The 20,172-nt window shown below is 48.2% G+C and overlaps 4 protein-coding genes across 4 annotated transcripts in view; 2 read left to right on the top strand and 2 right to left on the bottom strand.

Moving 5' to 3' along the window:
- The window catches only part of RHBDF1 (rhomboid 5 homolog 1), a 36,419-nt gene extending 31,931 nt beyond the window's left edge, over positions 1-4,488 (top strand). Inside the window, exons 13-18 of the mRNA XM_074158808.1 lie at positions 398-461; positions 889-983; positions 1,914-1,989; positions 2,483-2,583; positions 2,857-3,010; positions 3,726-4,488. Coding sequence (XP_074014909.1) covers positions 398-461; positions 889-983; positions 1,914-1,989; positions 2,483-2,583; positions 2,857-3,010; positions 3,726-4,145 — 910 coding nt within the window. The 3' untranslated portion in view covers positions 4,146-4,488. The remainder of the gene's footprint in view (positions 1-397; positions 462-888; positions 984-1,913; positions 1,990-2,482; positions 2,584-2,856; positions 3,011-3,725) is intronic.
- Positions 4,368-8,034, bottom strand: SNRNP25 (small nuclear ribonucleoprotein U11/U12 subunit 25). Its single transcript, XM_074158809.1, has 6 exons — positions 7,779-8,034; positions 7,609-7,699; positions 7,418-7,523; positions 7,193-7,267; positions 5,986-6,048; positions 4,368-4,832 (listed from the first exon to the last, which is right to left on the bottom strand). Exons 1-5 carry the CDS (start codon positions 7,896-7,898, stop codon positions 5,994-5,996), a joined length of 447 nt encoding a protein of 148 aa, XP_074014910.1. The 5' UTR covers positions 7,899-8,034; the 3' UTR covers positions 4,368-4,832; positions 5,986-5,993.
- POLR3K (RNA polymerase III subunit K) lies at positions 7,949-8,477 on the top strand. The gene is made up of 3 exons (XM_074158810.1): positions 7,949-8,059; positions 8,158-8,245; positions 8,350-8,477. The coding sequence occupies exons 1-3, from the start codon at positions 7,949-7,951 to the stop codon at positions 8,475-8,477; spliced, it is 327 nt and encodes a 108-aa protein (XP_074014911.1).
- Positions 8,478-9,623: 1,146 nt separating this feature from the next.
- Positions 9,624-20,172, bottom strand: part of GTF3C1 (general transcription factor IIIC subunit 1) — a 44,395-nt gene continuing 33,846 nt past the window's right edge. Inside the window, 7 exon segments of the mRNA XM_074158279.1 lie at positions 9,624-10,016; positions 11,555-11,747; positions 12,515-12,554; positions 14,114-14,759; positions 15,289-15,575; positions 17,056-17,309; positions 19,305-19,589. Of these exon segments, the coding sequence (XP_074014380.1) occupies positions 9,795-10,016; positions 11,555-11,747; positions 12,515-12,554; positions 14,114-14,759; positions 15,289-15,575; positions 17,056-17,309; positions 19,305-19,589 (1,927 nt within the window). The 3' untranslated portion in view covers positions 9,624-9,794.

Raw genomic sequence — 20,172 nt, 5'->3', positions numbered from 1 at the left:
TACAGCAGTCCCGTTCCCGGCACACCTCTGCCTCACAGCCCTGCCAGCTCTGTGTGCCACAGGACACCTCTGTCCTCCATCACCATGGGCTGACGTAGAGCTGAGACCATCTGAGTGCCCACCTTTGGGGTTGTGTCCCCCTGGAAAGGAGGCAGTGAGCTGCTGGGCAGCTGCCTTTGGGAAGCCATGATCTCTGCTCACTGGGAGGAGGCTGTGGCTTTCATCAGCTCAGCCTTAGCTCATCTGACATAGCGTGTCACCAGCCCCTTGCCAGGGACAGAGGGGAGCTGTGGGACCGCAGCCTGGGGCAGGGACAGAGTGGTGGCTCCCTGGGGGATCCTGCCTGGTGCTGGGGAAAGTTATTTCTCAGGCTGATCTCTGCTTTCTGTTGCTTCAGGGTGTGTGAGCAGCCAGCCTCCATGGAGCCTCATGAGTGGCCAGATGACATCACCAAGTGGCCGGTGAGCATTGCTGGTGGCACAGAGCCTGTGTGGGCAGCTGGGATATGACATTTGCATCCCACTGTGCAGAGCCACAGCTGTGTTGGTGGAATGGGGGGGTCAAGGCATCCATGGCTTTGTCTAGTCATGGCTCAAAGCCCTCCCAATAACAGAAGTTCCCCTGTGCCAACTAAAGCCCTGGGCCCTGCCAGGGTAACAGAGCAATGGAGACCCACTCATCCTTGGGGCTGTTGTCATCCCTCAGCAGAGAGAAGGTGTTGGTTGAGGCTCAGGCAGATGGGGTGTCAGGCACCATCCTGCTGTCAGAGGGAGGCCAAGGGAGGCCCTCATCTGTGCATCTGGCTTCCTCCCATGGGGCTGTTTTGGCTTTACCCAGGCAGCAAGCAAAGCCATGGCTGGCTGACTGCAGCCTGTTGTTGTTTTCCAGATCTGCACAAAAAACAGTGCTGGGAATTATACCAACCACCTTCACATGGACTGCGTGATTACAGGCCGGCCCTGCTGCATTGGGACCAAAGGAAGGTAATGAGCTTTACCTGTATGGAGAGGGGCTGGGTGTTGGGGTGAGACACAGGGGACCCTTTTCAAGTTGTAGACACAGCCCTTTGTCCTCCTTGTCCTTCCCACATGCAGCCCAGAGCCCTGCTGGGAAGGGGAGTTGGACAGGGAGCCATGACAGGTCTCCCAGATGGAGTAGGACTCTGGGATGAGCAGAGATAACAGCCAGCCTGAGTCTTTGGCATGGCAGGGTATCTCACTTAACCGGTCCTGCAGTTTGGAGGGACTCAGATCCCAAAGGATTAAATACTTCTCCTGGGGAGTTCTCCACTTTTCCTTGGGAATGGCCAGCTTGGTCCTGGCAGGCTGCATTGGCCCCAGCCTGGAGTCCCTGAGGACTCAAGGAGATGTCAGGAAATGCCTTGCTCTGGGTTTACCGAGGAGGATGCTGCTGATCTTCCTCATGTTGGTCCTCAGCTTAAGTAGTTGCCCAGTGCTTGGCTTTCCCTGCTGAGGAGAAAAATCAGTACTGCCCCAAGGAATTTCTCTGTCCCTGAAAGTCATGACCAGGATGCTCTTGGCCTGGCCCCCCCTTTCCACTCTGTCAGCTACAGAGGCACAGACTCCCCCAGGCCCAAAGATACAGCTTTCCCTAGCTCTGGTAGTGCTTGTTTCAGAGCCCCTGTGTGCAAGGCGTTAGTCTGTGGAAGGGACTCGGGTTTGCCTGTGGGAGAGAAGCCAGAGGGGGGTGTGGAGAGTGGCACTGGGCTCAGTGGGGCTGTATTAGTGCATCTGCTGTAGAGACACCACAGCACATCAGGGGCAGCTGAAGGCATCAATTCTCACAGGCAGATTTGGGATGAAACAAGGGGGAGCGGGTGGCCTGGGACGGCACAGGCTGATCCATTGTGCCTTCCACGTGTGACTTGTTTTGACTACTTATGCCTCCTCCAGGTGTGAAATAACCTCCCGGGAGTATTGTGAATTTATGCGGGGCTATTTCCATGAGGAGGCAACTCTCTGCTCTCAGGTGAGTGTGGAGTTGGGGGATTGATTGTATGGCTGCCCTTCTGCCTCCTGTTCCCCTTAGCAGCTTGGCAAGATCTGGAGATGACTGGTGTGGTGTAGGTGGGAATCCTGTGTCCTGTCCCACCCTGAGCCCGGGGAAAGCTGCTGATCCAGGCTGTAGTGGCAGAGCTGGCTGCATCTGTCCCTCTTTGGAGACCAGTTGGGCTGGCAGCTGTGAAAGCCCAACACAGGACCACTGCGGAAGCAGCGGGTGAATGCCATTTTCCTGGCAAGCAAATACCGATGTCTCAGTTGTGTGTTGGGGTAAAGAATGAGGGCATAAAGCTGCCACAGGGAAGGGGTAGGGTCATGTGTAACTTGGTGTTGGAGACAAGGGCTGGGACTGTGATGCAGAGAGAGGAGAGCCCCTCATTCAGAGCTCACTGCAGCCTCTGCCCTGGCCCTGATAAGGAGCCATGCTGGCTGCACACCTCACAGCCCCACTTCTGCCCTAGGTGCACTGCATGGATGATGTCTGTGGACTCCTCCCTTTCCTGAATCCAGAAGTCCCTGACCAGTTCTACCGCCTCTGGCTCTCGCTTTTCCTCCATGCTGGGTAAGCACAGGCGTAAAACTTCCACTGTCTGGGTGGGGGAACCCCGAACCCTGGGATTGCTGAGGCTTGTTCTGGCGGTCCCTTCCCTGGGGGACACGGGGGTGCCGAGTTGTTGTCCCTGCTGGGGTTTACCATGCTGTGTTTGCTGGGAGGGATGTTAGAGGTGTGGGCAAGACCAGACAAGGACCTCTCCAGCAAGGCTCGGCGCAGAACACAAGCACAGGGGTGACTTCAGTGGCTGCTGCTTCAGCTCCTGTACTCTGAACTTGGCAGGATCCTGCACTGTCTGGTTTCAGTCTGTTTCCAAATGACGATCCTGCGGGACCTAGAGAAGCTGGCAGGATGGCATCGCATCTCTATCATCTACCTGCTCAGTGGCATCACTGGGAACCTTGCCAGTGCAATATTTCTACCCTACAGAGCAGAGGTGGGTCTCTTGCAGACTAGGGTCTTGGTAACTCGCCCTGAACACAAGCCTTCTCTACACGCCTGTGCCTCTCCGGCAGAGACACCAGAGCTGGGCTCATCTCTGCAGCACGTGCTTTGTGCAGATTTGTGGCTAGAAGATGGCACCAGACCATCATCTGGCTGCTGAGCAATAACATTCCCAGAGCACCCCGGGCTTTCCAAGTCACTAGTGCGGTCTGCCTGCAGTAAGAAGGCTGCCTCTCGTGATGAATGGGGGGTTTATCCAACCACAGGATAAGAGAGGCTGGGAATTGAAAGCTGGAGCTGATACCAGACATCCTCCACAGGCCAAAGAGCAGAGTTCACCTTTCCCCCAGACTCTCCAGGACTGTCTTCGAGGTCCTTCAATAAGGAAAAGTTCATGGTGGGTGGGGGGAACCAGGAGATTGCCTTCAAGGCCTTCTCCCCTCTGGTGACTTAAACCAGATCTGCCCTCCTTAAATATAAAGTCTCTTCTGGTGATTGCTGGCCTCACACCTACTTTGATGCTAAATCAAACCAGGCCCCTTTACTCCTTGAATCCTGTGATAAGGATGAAGTTGGAGGCTGTGGCATCTCCTTCCTGAGAAATGCTGAACAAGGAGTTGAATGCTAAATAACTGTAATGCCTGGAGCTGGCTGCAGAAGCCAGATGGGATATGCCTGATGTTACCTGTGATGCTCTTCTTCTGCAGGTTGGCCCTGCAGGATCCCAGTTTGGGATTCTGGCCTGTCTCTTTGTGGAGCTCTTCCAGAGTTGGCAAATCCTGGCACGCCCATGGAGGGCTTTCTTCAAGCTGCTGGCTGTGGTGCTCTTTCTTTTTGCCTTTGGCCTCCTGCCTTGGATTGATAATTTTGCTCACATTTCAGGATTTATCAGTGGTTTCTTCCTCTCCTTTGCCTTCCTGCCCTACATAAGCTTTGGGAAGTTTGATTTATATAGGAAGCGATGCCAAATTATAGTTTTCCAGCTCATCTTCATTGCACTCTTCTCAGGACTTGTGATTCTGTTCTATTTCTACCCCATCAAGTGCGAGTGGTGCGAGTTCCTCACTTGTATACCATTCACAGACAAATTCTGCGAGAAATACGACCTGGACGCACAGCTCCACTGAAAGGCAAAGACTGGCTTCTCGAGCAGGCACTGGAGAGAGACTGTCTTTGCGTTTGCTGTGCCGGTTCCATGTGGACAAAGCCTCTAATCCAATGACACTTCTAACCCTGCCCGTGGTTAATTTAAACTGTCTCCTTAGCACTTGGCAGGCATGTTTTGCCTTATCTCAGAAGACTCTGAAAAATGGAACATTTGTGCCTTGTTCAATTGTATTGAACCTTTTCTGCTGCCATTATTTTTATTACACTAGTTTCAATACTACATTTTTAACCAGAGTTGTTTACTACTGCTAAGGTGGTGATTAAACGGTAAGGTAGCGTTTTAGCTACTGTTAATTGTTCTGCATAGTCTGTGGCTATGTTTTTTTACTTCATCTCATCTCACCTATGCTGTTTCACGTACCCGTAGTGAAATTAACCCTTTTCTAGCACCCAAAACAGTCAGACGCAGATTTACAGCTGGAAACCAGGGCCTTAAAGGTCTTAGAAAACTAGAAGGTCTCTTTAATCACTGCAAATGCATTCCCCAAACGGCTCAGGGGCCGACACTTCAAACAGCAACTGCAAAAAACATGTGAGAATGTCCATTCAACTGGAGTTTGTTTCTCTCTGAAATGTTGCAACCTTTTCCTCCAGGGAAGTGCTGAATCCACAGTCTGGTCTCGATAGGGCTGGATTCTCTGCTCTCTCTGTTAAAGAAAGGAAACATTTGGCTGTGACAAGAGTTACCACATGCTGGGCTCCCTTATCACCGCATTACCAGGCCTGGAGAGGCCGGGGGGTTTGGCCAGTGCCATAGGTGACTGCTGGCCATAGGCTCTGTGGGGCAGACGGCTTCCGTCATGGCACACGTTTTATGACACTGGATGCTGCAAATGTGGCAGCATTGAAAGAAGAAAATAAAGTTCCTGTGGTCGCAAAGCAACAGTTTCTAACCCAGCTCACTGGAGCCGCAAAACAAAAACCCAAGTGTTTGGAAAAGCTGTTATTACCACTGCTCTTCAGATACTGTGATTGTGTTTTCGGATGTGGAGGAGAAGCAGACATAATTTTAAGCTTACTAAGCCTGAGAATCTTGGCCACATCTTGTGTTTGTGGGCACAACTTTCTAAAAATAGCAGTGTAATACCAGAATTACCTCTACAGAGGTTACAAACAGGTAGATATACACACTACTCATGTTTCCTGTGCTGGAAGTGTTCTTAAATGCATCGGTTGCATGGAAGTATCATGACCAAAAGTCATCTAGTGGTGTGTCCTGTCTCCCGAGAGCAATCAATCAGTTGAATTCAAGTTTCTATAAACCAGAAAAATGGAGAAACTGGGAGTCAAAAACTACAGGATAAAGTAAGCTGAGGTCCCTTTTCCTAACTCCTTAGATCTTGCAGTAACAGAGAAAAATGGCTCCAAATACACCCGCTGTGGAACAGCAAAGAACATGCTGTGTTTGCTTAGGAGCCTAAAAGCAAGCAAGTTCCTAGAAGCAATCACAGCAGCCAGCGAAGGAACCCTGCATTTAATGAGTCTCAAGACACTGTGGGAGCAGATTCAGAATCTAAACATGAAGTAGGGTTAGAGATGGCACTGAGATATCGCTGCTGCTCCTGATCTATGTTAACTAAAGTAGCTGAATTACCATTTCTTGCCCTGAGAGAAGCACAAACACCACGACCAGGCTATGGAAACAGCCCACAGCCAGGGCACAAGCCTGAGGCAGACACGAGCATTCAGAAATGCTCCACTATGCAGCGGAGAGCAGCAACACCAGCTGCTGTGAGCCTGAACACCAAGGCCCGGGGAAGAGGAAGAATTGGTAGCTCTCACTGGATATTCAGGACTTACCTGACAGGTTACTTTCGAAGCTTCTTTATGAAGCTGACCTCATCCCGGTTTCTGATGCCGTACCTGAAGAGAAAGCTATGCTGTTACATGCCAGCTTCCCAGGAACCACAACCTTTGAAATCCTACAGCCTCCTCTTTACCAGGGAGAGACGGACTCCTACGATTGTGAGGAGTTAAATTATGCAGAACACGCTGCCAGCACTGGAGGATCTGACCAGCTGCCTTTTTAACTGCAACACCCCCTTAAAGGCAACATCTATCACTCATGGCTGTCTTTTGAAGACAGGTTTGATTAGGGCTGTCTTACTACATTTTTAATACTTCAGACAAACTGTAAGCAACAGCTAGAGGGCTCAGAAGCACCTCCTGCCACCTTGCCCTGAGAACAAGTGTGGGAACATGGGAGTCATTTGTCAGTGTTGTTAACATATTATCACTGGCTGAGCAGGTCCAGAGCCCAACATGCTTATTCTTGGTTTGCTGTTTGCTTGCCATTCTTCCACTCTCCTTTCTACCTCAGCAGCTCTGCCAAGTCCTCTGTGAGGGTGACCGAGCACTGGAACATGTTGGCCAGAGAGGTTGTGCAGTCTACGTTCTTAGAAATATTCAAAACCCAACTGGACACAGCCCTGAGCAACCAGCTCTAGCTGACCCTGCTTCTGCAGGGGGTGGGACTAGATGACTTCCAGAGGTCCCTTCCACCACATAATGTGTCCTGACCCCATCCTCTGCTGAGTAGCTGCTCCCCAAGCACTCCCATTTTCCCTGGAAATGAACTAATGTGCTCCAAGCGCACGACGCCATCCCTGGTCTTCTCTGTGTTCTACTCCCCTCACGCTCATGCTTCTTCTCACTGATCTTGTTCCTGCAGGATCCCTCAGGTACAAGTTTAGTAAACATAACCTATTCTGTGGGAGTTTGGCATGGATGGCTAAGGGGCAGTGTCTCCGAGTGCCTCGGTGCGGTCCAAATCGGATGAACACACTCAGCACAGGATGGATGTGGCTGAGGAACTACCCAAGCCCCCCCTGTCCCGCAGATGGGCTCTCAATCTGCCCGGGCAGGGCCTGTCCCACCTTCCAGCCTGTTTCATGTGCGGGACCTGTCTGAGGCAGGGCTCGAAGTCCCAAACTAGCCCTGCCGGTGGCAGATGCCCCATGGATCCGGCGAGGCCCCTCCACCCCCCAGGAGAGCCTGGATCACTCACTCTCTCAGCTTCTTCCTGTCATCTGCCAGTTTCTCTCCGCCGTAGGTTAAGTGATACGTCCTCCATATGTACTTCCTAGGGGAAAAACACTTGGTGGGAGCAGCAGGAGGAAGCAGGCAGGCCCGTTTCCCCCGTAGGCCATGGGAGAGCGGTGAAGATGGGGGCTCGCAGCCCGCCCCAACCCGTCCCGGTCCCGGTCCCGGTCCCGGTCCCGGTCCCGCTCACCAGCTGAGGTGCTGGACGCCGCCCTGCCGTGCCTGCCGCAGCTGGACGTGCCGCCGCAGCGCCTTCTTCAGCTCCAGCACCGAGGCGTTCTGCACCACCACCACGGCTGGAGGAGAGGGGGGAGAGCCCCGTCAGCGCCCCGCCGCCCCTCGCCGGCCCCCCGCCCGGTTCCGCCCGGCCCCGGGACTCACGCATGGTCTCGCCGTCCGCCTTGCAGACTCGCACCGTCATGGCCTGCCCGTACTCCAGCGCCACCTGCGAGCCGATCTCCTCCGCCGTCACCTACGGCCGAGACAGGCGGCTCTCAGACCCCTCCACCGCCCCCCGGCCCGGCCCCGGCCCCCGCCGCCCCCGTCCCCACCTGCGGCGGGAGGTCGCAGAGCAGCGGGTCCTGCACCAGCCGCGCCAGCGCCGCCTGGAAGAGCTCCAGCACCTCGGCGTGCGCCAGCTCCTCCTCGGCCTCCGCCGCCCCGGCCGCCATCGCCGCCGCGCCGGAAGGGGCGGGCGGGCCGTCGGCGGCCGCTACCGGCGATGCTGCTCTTCTGCCCGGCCTGCGGTAACGTGCTGGTGGCCGAGGAGGGGCCGCGCTGCCACCGCTTCGCCTGCACCACCTGCCCCTACGTGCGCAACGTCACGCGGAAGGTGCCGGGGCGCTGGGGGGGGGCGGGGGGAGCGGGGGCGGGCGGGCCCCCTCACGGGCGGCGGGGCCGGGGCCCTCTGACCGGCGGCGTCCCCCGCAGGTGACCAGCAGGAAATACCCGCGGCTGAAGGAGGTGGACGACGTGCTGGGCGGCGCGGCGGCCTGGGAGAACGTGGACTCCACCGCAGGTAGGGCCGGGGCGGGCGGGGGATGGAGGTGGGGAGGGGGGGGGGGGGAGAACGGGGCGGGATGGGTCGGGCCTCGGCTGATGGCGCCGCGCCTCGCCCCGCAGAGCCCTGCCCCAAGTGCGAGCATCCCCGCGCCTACTTCATGCAAATCCAGACGCGCTCGGCCGACGAGCCCATGACCACCTTCTACAAGTGCTGCAACCCGCAGTGCGGGCACCGATGGCGGGACTGAGGGGCACGGCCCGCCCCGGCCCGCCCGGCGCCTGAGGGGGCGCGGGCCCGGCCCGCTGAGGCGAGGGGCCGGGCGCCGGGACGCGGTGCCCCCGCTGAGGCGAGGGGCCGGGCCCCGGGCGCGCCAGTCCCGCTGGGAGGGGTTGGGGTGTCTTCTCCTGCAATAAAACATGTCAGAAACCGTCTGCCGTGTGAGTGATTTAAAACCTGACCCGGGACAACTGAAAACGACAGTCGGAGCCTCTGGGGTGGTGTGAGCCGTGTGCTGTGGTACTGGGGAAAGGCCCTTCACACAGGGCCATGGTTCTGCTGAAAACATACAATAAACTAATACCATGCACACCAAGAAAACAGTGTTTAAAATCAAAGAATCATAAAATGGCTAGAATTGGAAGTGACCTCCAAGCCCACCCAGTGCCACCCCCTGCCCTGGGCAGGGACACCTCCCACCACACCAGGTTGCTCCAAGCCCCCTCCAACCTGGCCTTGAACCCCTCCAGGGATGGGGCAGCCACAGCTTCTCTGGGCAACCTGGGCCAGGGTGTCACCACCCTCACAGCAAATAATTTCTTCCCCAGATCTCATCTCAATCTCCCCTTTTTCAATGTCAAACCCTTCCCTCTCCTCCTGTGGCTCCCCTCCCTGATCAAGAGTCCCTCCCCAGCTTTCCTGGAGCCGCTTGAGGGACTGGAAGGGGCTCTAAGGTCTCCCCGGAGCCTTCTCTTCTCCAGGCTGAACCCCCCCCAACTCTCTCAGCCTGTCCTCACAGCAGAGGGGCTCCAGCCCTCACAGTATCTTTGTGGCCTCTGGACTTGCTCCAACAGGTTTATGTCTTTGGGCAGAGGACTCCAAAGCTGGATGCAGTACTCCAGGTGGGGTCTCACCAGAGCGGAGTAGAGATAGACCTTAAGATAACTAAGCTAAAGAATAGTTACCAAACCCTAGCAGAGAGCCAGCTCCTGTGCAGCTGAAAAGAAGGCAAAGCAAAAAGTAAGATGTTACCACTGCGGCCTTAGGGGGAGCAAAAAAAGAAAAACGGGCCTTTACTCTGCCCTGTGAAAACCACGTAAGATAAAGCAGAAACTGCAAACTGCATGCTCTACAAACAATTATTGGTAAAAAAGGAATATACTTATAAATAGTATTTGATCCCACTTTATCTCAACATTAAGCTTTATTCTCGGTTTAAATACATTCAAAAGTAGAAAGGTAAATAACTTAATAAAAACATGATGCAGCACAAATTGTAACGTTTAGTCTGCATTAACGCTCACTCCCAGGGGCTAAACCAATCTAATGTGCCTCGGCTTTACCTCTTTCATACAGGGATAATCTGCACCCATTTATTCCAGTTCACTTCACAGGGGAACACTCGTCCCAGCCTGAGGGTACAGTCTATCGTAGGCTCGTAGTATATCGTTGGGCTTTCGCTCAATTTGGGATTGTCCAGTTGTTCTTCCATAATTGGCTGAGAGAACAGCGACACCGGGGACGGCTTTTTCATGTAGAATCGTCTGATGCAACCAAGAGTTTCCAGACCCTGCAGAAAAATTCACGTATTTAGTCTTGAGCAGTTGTGGCAAAAAAACATAATGCACTGAATGTTGTTCTATCTACAGTGTTCTCAGAAACGTTAGACAATTTATATTAAAAGTGGCTTCACTTCACCCCCTCAGGAGACCACAGGGATGGCAGAGATTACAGCACAACACCACAAGTTCATGTGGCTGGATATATGCTCATTTGTTACTTTTAGCACAACGGCTGGCCAGAACACGTGTTCAAGAATAGATCTCAACGTTTAGGACCAGTTATAAATCACTTAAGGCTGGTATAGATGTAAATCCCAGACTTCTGAGTCAGTTCTTGCCGATGGGTTAACGTTTGTTGCCACAGCAGCACCCAGCCAGGCAGTCTATTGTGCTGTGTGTGCTGAAAACAGCTGCCGTGTGTTCAGTAATCTCACATAGGTATGCATCTAGATTTACTAACATTCGGTATATTACAAATATAAGCTCTGTGTATGGTTTCAAAACTAGTTCTTATCAAATTTATTGATAGAGAAGTTAGATTCAAGTTCTCCAATCTGTAAAACGTGCAGGTAATTCCTTGAGGTGGATTTGAATAGAAGTAGCCTAGGAATCTGTATTTCTCTCCTACATGTGTGCGCCTCACCACTGTACACTCTGTACCAACGTCTTAAACCTGTCTGCGGCTGCTCTGTCTGTCCCTGGTCCCAGCTACCCTCACGACGTATGGGACAGCTCGGAAACAGGGTGCTTGCTCCGTGCATGATCGGTAGCAAACACAATTTGCGTTGTCACCAGAATGCATGAGCCTTTGGCACAGATACGCTGGAATATTAATTTCCAGCTTTAGTAAGGGAAGTCACACTTATGGGAAAGGACTGCAATATTACAGCTCTACTTAAGATTTTGAATAATTGTCAGGGAAAAAAGAAATAATCAAGGTTTCATTTGCAAAGTAGCAACGGCAGCAATCAAACTTCAAGACGTGGGAAAAAAAAATACAAGAAACTCAAATCGTCTCACCACAATGTTTTACGATTAAGGATGGCTGCCTTTAAGTAGGTCTGTCAGGACAGAAGGTCTGATTTACAGTTCTGTTTAGCAAAGAGACATTTCAGTCTGATTCTCATGTCAAAGACTACCCATCCGAAAGGTATATAAGGAAAAAATTAAGATAAACTCTATGGGTGATTAACACTGCATTAAACAGCCCAACTTAATATTTCACAGTGACAAGCCACCACTCCTCAGTAACCAGCTACAATTTCAACTGCATGTACATCCATTTCAGAAGCAAGCTCAAATTTTAGAATCAGTAATAGGGTAATTTCTAGGATGGATAAAGCAGGCTTCCTTCCTTCCTTCTTTCCTTCCTCATTGTGAGCAGTAACTTGCTCTGGCTTTGGTTAATTTACACTAAAAGGAGAAGGCTGTTTTTCACGGTTCCTTCGCAATCCCGTTTTCCTGGGGCTTCCAGCAAAGTCATTGCTGACTCTTATGTGTGGAAGCTGAACTCAACTGAAGTTGACACAGCTGGTGATTCACATACCTGCAGGATCTCCAAGACAGCCACAGGCTGCAGCACCCCCGTGTAGTGCTGCAAGAGCGTGCCTTCCGTTACACCAGGCTTCGTCATGATGTGGTAGAGCACAGCTTCCATCATCCCCTTACACACCGGTTTATTCAGATTTCCATCCACAATCCTCCACGGTCTCCCGATGAAGCAGACGTTCTCGCAGGCCCTGCCAAAGACAAATTAAGTTCAGCTCTGTCAGGAATTATTTTTCTAGCTAGATTTGCATAATTTCTGCATAATAGAGATTCTTCCTACATCCATTGCCAGTATTTGCTCACATTTTCATTTACACATAGGTGTAAGTTCTGCATCTGCTCTGAGAATGGGCAGAGACTGGTGCTCATCTACCAGACACTTTCACAGACCTGAAGCATTTCACACTCGGTGTTCACCACCCGAGGAGCACTTTTAGCACTGCTACACCACACAACAGTTACCTTGAGTCGATGACCAGGAAGGCTTTGTTTCTTACTAGTTCTAATATCCTCCAAAAGTTATCCAAGACCTGCTTCAATCTGCAACAGCAGCAACGGTGCTCACATAGGAAAGAAATTCCTCATTTCTAGCATTTTGGAGTTAAGAGACAGACCCTGCATGGAAATTTCACATTTCCCATATTGCAGTTTCTCCAGGCCTTTCCTGGGCACATGGAAGCTTAAGACTTTCTGGCAGTGGACTTATTTGTGAAACAGAAGTAGTTTTGTTCCTCTGATATTTGGAGCTAGTTGGGTTTTGGAGAAAAAACATGCATCAGAGAAGTTTTTTCAGCATGTATATGAGCATGAGTAGCACTAACAAGAACAATGGGATTTTTCCATCATCAGTGCTCACTGCCCATCAGAGCATAAAACTAAGGTTTCCAAAGCATTTGCTTCCAGACATTATTTTGGAAGTCCTAAGCGTTTAGTTATTGTGCAGACATCTCTTACTCACCGGTCCCTGTCTGCCTGGGATACTTCTGTCATAGAACCTCCTGGAAAGAAAAGAACACATAGTTTTTAATTAATCCAAACATTTTTATCTAGTGGAAGGAAAGTAAAAGGTGGCTAAGCCATAAAATCCAACAGCTTATGCGAGAAAATAACACAAACTACGCCATGTGTTCTCAGCTGCATGGGGAGCTCTAAGCTTCCACTCTGGCTGCCTTGACCTGCCTGCAGCACACTCTTTCCTCCCACACCTCTTCTCCCAACCACATCTGCCTACTCCAACCACACCTTTAGTGGTTCCATTCCCAAATCACAGCAAGAAGTTTTATTCCTAGAAGTCTGATAAGGTGGCTGCACAACAGGTAACTGTACGAACTGAAAGAACTGAGTTTCACACAGAGAGCTGTGTAGGGTCTCAGCTTGCAACCACTCACCCCGGTTTATTTAACGCTCCTGGTGGTCACAGGAGTTGAACAGAAGCCCGAGTAGCTGTCGACTTAGGACTCGAGAGCACAAACTCGAGATTTCAGCAGAGCTCAGTTTCCAAGTGGAGGTTGTCTCTGCAACTTCCATTATGCATTATGTCATGGGTTTTAATTACACAATTACTTAATGTAGGTACTTCTACCACACCCAGAGGCTAACAGCTTTGGCTTCAGCACACGTAAACCCTTCTGCTGGCCTTCATCAGGAAGAACTCTATGCTTGATAACGTAACTACTATTTTTTCCCTCCTGTGTTACAAACAAGTAGAGGAAGTTAAATCCAAAACAGTACTTTAGTAGTTCCACATTAAGAGCTGCTCAAGTCTTTGCTGTTTAGACAGCTCCAAGTCTATTTCCTGCAGGAAGGCTCCATTTAAACAATACCAAGCTCTGAGATGCTCCGGATCAGACTGCACTGATTCCCACGGCATCTGCAGCTGAAAACGTGGGTAATGGCAGATCTTGGCAAAATACCACACAAGCAGTTAGCTTGTGATTCAATCTGAAATCCGAGCTGATAAAAACAAAAACAAAATAAAATCCCCAACAACCTACTTAATGTAAAGCTTGGCAAGAACGACTAGCTATTAAAAAAGAAAACTGGCAGTAAAAAGGAAATGAAAATGAAGTCAGATTGGGTTACAAATTAGGCTATTAATCTTCTCACTGGCATGTGCTGCTTTCTGGTGAACGGTTTAATGACTTTACAACTTTCAGTCATAGGCGTTCTAGTTAAATGTACACCAGGAACACTGTGTTTTCTAGGTTTAGAGATGTCTAGCCTTTGGACTGAAGCCAGAGAAGAGAAACTTCAGCTCCGAATATGTTTTTGGAGACGAGTAAGACATGGAAATGACTTTCTAAGGAAAGCACATTTCTGGACCAGTCATGAACATTCCAGCAATAGGCACAGGAAGGAATCTTTGATGTATCTGAAATCTCCAAGACCTTCCAAGATCAAGTATAGTTATGCCACTTCGTCTGTGAGAAATGACAACCTCTCTCTCTGGTACAGTTTCATAAAGAACCTGGTATTGGCTTATGAAATGGAGCTCCCTGTTTGGGGTAACTATGATGAGCTCCTCTCTCTTTCTCTGATGTAGAGTGCTCCTACATACCTTTAGAGACTCCTGGGTTTTCCTGTAAGTAGGAAAGATCATCATCCTGCTCGCTAGCTGATTGATCAAGGCTAGGCTCAGCGCTGAGCTCATCATTCTCTACTTCGAGTTCTTTGTCCTCAGAGCAAGATTTATCTTGTTCCTTGTTAGTGTCCACACTCACAGCATCTGGCGCACAGGCTGGGTGTTCAGCGAGGTGTTCTGTCTGCCCTCTCGGGGAGCCTGTTTCTTTATCCGTGATTAAAGCTTCCTTCGTTGTAACAGGATCAGTAAAACTTGCATCAAAGTTATTTTCATTTGCACTTTTCAAACCACTCTGTGCACCCTGGCAGAGTTGACTGCCGTCTTGAAGGACATCATTCTGAGTCTTACATCTCTTCCTTGGGGGTTCTTCATCGCTGACAGATCCTGTGTCTTTTTCCAGCTGCTCCTCCTCTCTGGAACATTCCTCTCCCTTCTTTGGTTCCACTGGCAGGGAATCCTGCTGTACCTCTGGGAGAGTGGGGTCTGCACCTTGCTGGTCAGAATCATCTGGTTTATTCTTCAGACAGACTGAATGTAGTAGCCACGGCTTGGCAAATACTATTGCAACCAGTCTTACAGCATGGCCTCCTACTTCTAAAACCTGCTGCATTTCAATAAGGTCCTATTAAAAAACAAACAAACAAACAAAAAAACCAACAACACAAATTATCTCAGGAGCTTTCACTGGAAAATGTCAGTTAAACCAAATAATGATGGAATTGCCATCTTTAGCTGGTAGCAAAGAAAGAGGAAGAGCTTAATAGAATATTGAATTTTCTGTCCTGCTGCACTGAAGTTGAAAAGATGTTTTACCCCTTAAACTTTTCTGAAGTTGCAGCACAAGACATTTTTGTTCAGTTTAAGTTAAAATGTAACTGGGAAAAAATATTTTGCTTCCAAAGGTGAATGTTGGTTCCTCTATGTTTCTGAAACAGTTCATTCCTATCTTTGATTAAGGGCTGCTTTAATTTTTGGCCTTCCTAACTCTGAGGCAAGATTGCTATCAGGTATTGCTATGTGATCTCTTGCCTAATATAAATAGCTTTGCTCAATTTACATTTGCTTCCTACAGCATGGGAGACTGTCCTAGTCAAGGGGAATACTAAGCATGCAAACATTAATGTATGGAAAGCAGCTGGCTGTAAACCCACCTGAATGTACTGCTCCAAGCTCCTGGTGCGTTCAGGTTCCACCTCTTCATAGCTGCAGAAACGTCTGCTCAGCTCAGCTTTGCAAATTCCAAAGTGGGAAGTTTCCTCTATTGCGTTACGGATCTCCAACACAGCAGCTACATCCCTGGGATTATAGCCATAGCCTTCTGTACACTCATGAAGGAACAGATCAACCTCATACTTTTCTTCTTGGACTTTTATCAATCTGGTGAAAGTTTCAGGGAGGCAGGAGACTCCCACAGCCACGTTATCAAGCAGAGAAGAAACTGCAAAGCAAACGAAAAACAAGCGTATAAACTGCGAAGCAGTTGTTGCTATGCAGTACACTACACAAAGATAAATAATCTGAGACAGACAGATTAGAGGTGCTATATACTTTTCCAATTAAAAGCAGAGCTCAGTTTTCCATCTTCATTGCTGCAGTTTCCTTTTTTCTCTCTGCCTTACATATTTGTCTCTGAAAAGACTTGTAGCAGAAGAGCAAGCTGGTTTACAAGGGCCTGCCCTCATATCTAAGTGAAGTATTGCTGAAAGACAGTGTAGACTTACTGGTTTTCTCTCTAACACTGGGGCAGCTTAACTTGAAGTTAATGAGGAAATCAGCTCTTTTTTTTCTTGAAGAAGGTCAAGTGAAAAGTCTAGGGCAAGGAAATGCTATGGAGGACCCTATTAATCGAAAAATTGGAAAGGGCTGATCCATGGCAGAAAGCTATTGGCCAAATACGGTATAAACTACAAGCTGACAATGTCAATTATTATAACAAAGCATCACTGTGTTTGGAGACAGATCCATCACTGCACAAACTGACCCCCGCTGTACAGAATACTCAGCGGCTGAAGCAGCGTTACAGCTTTTTGCAGTCCCGGATGATTAGAGGGTGGCTTTGGCACCGCTCTTCCCTGCTCCCCACCCTTTTATCTGCAGGCTGCCTTTCCATCCTGCCTGGTGAGACACTCGTACGACAGCTACACTGCTTTGACAGCCAAGGGAAAATGAGAACTGTAATGAGCCGTCAGCTCAGCAGACCTGGAGGGCATGTGTGGCAGCAGAGATAGGAGAAAGAATTTCTATTTTAACTCTCCCACAACAGCGATGGGAATAGGCAGGGGCAGCACTAGACCTTCTAAATTAAGAGCTAAACAACTAAAGGCTATCCTGGATACATTTGCATTAAAGCTAAAGGAAAATGCTCTTTAAGAAAGGGAAGTGCTGATAAATTGCAAATATTCAAGCTCTAAATATTATCAAAATGTTTAAATTACTGTAGGTACAAGGCCAGAGATTGGACACCACTATTTCAGGCACTTTGCATGAGACGAGTAAATGTGAATTTCCATTCAAGGAGCTCTGAAAGATTTTTTTATCTCTTTACAGAAAGGAAAACTTGGGTGTGACATAATATGGTATTTTAAATTGTAGAAGGGACTAAAAAAACCTCCTGGAGAAGGGATAACAGAGCAGAGGACAGACTTCCTCTTTGGATAAATAGTTTCACGCAACATGAAATACAGGCAAGGACTTGTTACCAACAAAAGGTGCCCCTAAGTCAATCACCTGTGTTTTAAGTCAGAAAAGTCTTTTTCTGTTAAAAGAAAGAAAAGGAATACCAGGCAAACCGCATGTGTAATGAAAAAAAGGATGTTCCTATTAAGAGGCTTTGTTCGAATCAGTTCCTTGACTCGTGAGTTCACTATCTTTCCTGCTCCAACCCACTTCTGCGCAAATTAGGCCAAGCAGAAACTAACCTGGAGAGCTCAGTCTTCCCGGCACTGGTGTACATCGCAGCTTGACCTTCACCTGGCAGGAATTGACCACAATGTTGTCACTGGGACTCAGATTGCGGGTGCTGACAATTCCAGGGGCATAGTAGCCTCTCATCAGTAAGTAATTGGTATGAGATGCTTGACGAGCTTTTACTTCGATTTTCCGTTTGCCGCCAGAGCTGTCATCTAAGTCATCGTCATCGTCATCATCATCCTCAAGTCCTTCTTTTCCCAAACTACAGCAAATAGAGGTGTTTTGTTTGTTTGTTGAGTTTTTTCCCAAGATAAGAAAGTGACTCATTACAGTGAGCAGACCAAGAACACATGCTATTCTGCATTCCAGTATTTAGTCATGAACAGCTGTGTGTATGTCCATAGCAGGCTGATTAAAAGTGCTGAGAACAAGCAACTGTAGAAAAGAAAATGCACTAAAGGTCCCTGGAAAAGGAAACTCTCTCTTTTTTTTTCCCAAACGTGTTGAAATGAACCCAAAAATATCTCGGCTTACACAGCTGAACCTCTTTGGTTGCAGACACTTTGGTTCAGCAGACACTTCATCATGAGGGAACATCTGTCAGAGCACAAAGGCTGAGACCATAAGGGATACTGCAGTGTAGGGCAGACAGTGTTTATTTTTAAGGGAGAAAAGGAGAAGAAAGAATTACAGACCAAAGACTTCAGTTACTTTAAAAAGGAAAAAAAAAAAAAAAAAAAACAACAACCAAAAAACCCCACAAAAAACTAACACAAAACAAACTGCAGACAGCCTCAAAGTAAAGAGAGAATAGTAGCAGCAGCCAGGATAAATTTCCCTGAAACAAACGAGGTGAAGGCTCTGAACGAGCCAATCCAATTCTGAAGTTGTCTCTGTTTTAAGCAGGTTATGCCAGAGACAACCAAAGGCTCCTTACAACCTTTTCTAAGATGAGACAGACCTTAAGTATGTTCTCTTAAAACATATTTAAAACCAAAAGGGAACGCATCATTTAGAAAAAATAGTGCGAGTATGTAACCAGTTGGAAAACTGGACTCAGACGCTTGTACTCAGAACTGGGACTAGTCCAGGCTTCAGTGTGTTTTTGCTAATGACCTGGGTGATAAAATAGCTTATTAAATTTGCATAGGATCACCGAACTGGAGAGGCTGCAAGTATATAAGAAGCCAGGATTTGCATTCAGAACATGCAAACAGAACATTCATTCTCCAGCAAACTGGAGAAACAGTCCAGAAAAGAGCAGGAAGCAATTCTCCTATGGACAAATGCATGTTAGTTATATTATAGTACTATGCACCTGTCACCACCCTGAGGGGAAACAATTAATTAGGTAAAGAAACTTGTTAAAGTGAATCACAAGAATCATTTTTTTTGGCAGAGCAAAACCATGGCCATTCATTAGTTTGGGCTGTATTAGCAGGTGTATCACCTACATAACGTGATGTAAGCATGGCATTTGGCTTTTGACATCACAGTTCAGTCCAGAGGAAAATAATGAGAAAGACAGAGATCTGGATAACACAAATAACATCCCCAAAACACAACTAGAGGAACCGAGGCTGCTCATTTTAAAGAATAGCATATTATGGGAGGAGAACTATGATAACAATCTTCAAATAGGTAATAGGCTGTTCTAAAGAGAACAAAGTATTTTCCATTTAATTTGGCAATATAACAGGAAGAAACAGGTTAAACTACAGCAAGAGATTTTAGTTGCACTCTAAGAAAATACATAATGATTTTAAGGATAACTATTCATAGGATTAGACTGCCTAGGGAGAGAGTTTCAATTTCAGAGATATTCAGCTACTGGGGGTTTAAAAAAGAAAAATATCAAAGAGAAGACGAGACACAGAACAAATACTGTGGAGACAGGTTTCACTGATAAAGCTGAAACCTTGTTACTAATCCTTCCTAGTCCTTGAAATAGGAAGGTACAATATTGATGAAAATGTTCATCTAGCACGCACTGCTCCCCTTTCCACATCAGCTCCAGCGGCAATGAAGTGCCTAGCAATTTAAATGTCACACATGTGAAGACAAATGCAGTCCAAGGCTGTAATGACAGGCGCTAACTAAAGTGCCATTAAATCTTCAAAACGCTCCCTCAGAAATAAAAATCCAAACAATATCACAGTAAAACACGCCACAGTACAGTGCAGAAAATGCTAATGCCTGCCAATTTCATTCAAGTTACCCCCAAACTGTATTTACGGAGAGAAATAACAGTGTTTACCTTTTTATTACTTCATTTTCCACCATCGTGCTGTCCACCACAACTATCTGCTCTGGGATTCTCACATTCACGGATACAAGTCCCAGGGAGAACAGGGAAAGCATCGCCACACACTGCCCACCAGGTCCGTCCATAGGGAATGCAATCATGCCTTCTGACGCTTTGTTTTCTTGATCTTTAAATGAGAAGTTATCTGGCTGGTCTGATTTTTCAGCTTCCTTGAGCTTCTCCAGGAACTGAAAGGATTCTGTACAAATTGTACTGGGAAACCGCCATGTGAAAACTCTGGACAAAAAAAAAAAGGCAAATTCAAAGCACAAAGCTTTCATCATCTGTTCTTACTGTATATAAATTTTAGACCCATGGTAGCACAGAGCAGCCAAATAGTTGAAGTTCTGTGCTAGAGCTGGTCATCAAGTACCTTCTAAATCTACTTTCACAGTCCTTTTCCTAGTTGCAGAACACCAGGTATTTATGCACCACGTAAAGGTCAGGTACTATATAGAAAACGCAAAACAACGATGTCATCTTCTGCTTGAGCACTGAACACATTTACAGTTAAACTCTGTTGTTTGTGCGCAGCACAAAGTAACTGAGAGGAAAAGCAAGCAACCATCAGAGTTGCTTGCAAGAATGCTAGAGAGTGCACACAAGAGTGCTAAAGACATTTTTCTACCATATCTAGAACTTTGGTGCTGCCTTTCCCCTCCTTTGCATACGTCTTCATAAAGGCTCTATTCCCTGTACAGCCCCGATGGCTAACTGGATAAAGGGCTAACTTCCATAGATGTAACCCTCATTTCTTCAGCTTCAGCCATGATGGGCAGATTCTTCACTCTAGGTACTTCATGCATGTCCTCTCCTCCAC

The sequence above is a fragment of the Numenius arquata genome, chromosome 14 (assembly GCF_964106895.1).
Source record: "Numenius arquata chromosome 14, bNumArq3.hap1.1, whole genome shotgun sequence".
Taxonomy (NCBI): Eukaryota; Metazoa; Chordata; class Aves; order Charadriiformes; family Scolopacidae; genus Numenius; species Numenius arquata.
This window is presented reverse-complemented; position numbering and strand designations above follow the sequence as displayed.

Bases quoted from the DNA above. Each gene is read 5' to 3' on its own strand.
- POLR3K (XM_074158810.1), top strand. From the start codon at position 7,949: ATGCTGCTCTTCTGCCCGGCCTGCGGTAACGTGCTGGTGGCCGAGGAG. The intron at 8,060-8,157 runs GTGCCGGGGCGC...CGTCCCCCGCAG, and splicing joins TGCGCAACGTCACGCGGAAG to GTGACCAGCAGGAAATACCC. The intron at 8,246-8,349 runs GTAGGGCCGGGG...CTCGCCCCGCAG, and splicing joins GAACGTGGACTCCACCGCAG to AGCCCTGCCCCAAGTGCGAG.
- SNRNP25 (XM_074158809.1), bottom strand. From the start codon at position 7,898: ATGGCGGCCGGGGCGGCGGAGGCCGAGGAGGAGCTGGCGCACGCCGAG. The intron at 7,700-7,778 runs GTGGGGACGGGG...TCTCGGCCGTAG, and splicing joins TCTGCGACCTCCCGCCGCAG to GTGACGGCGGAGGAGATCGG. The intron at 6,049-7,192 runs GTGAGTGATCCA...CTTTCTCTTCAG, and splicing joins GACAGGAAGAAGCTGAGAGA to GTACGGCATCAGAAACCGGG.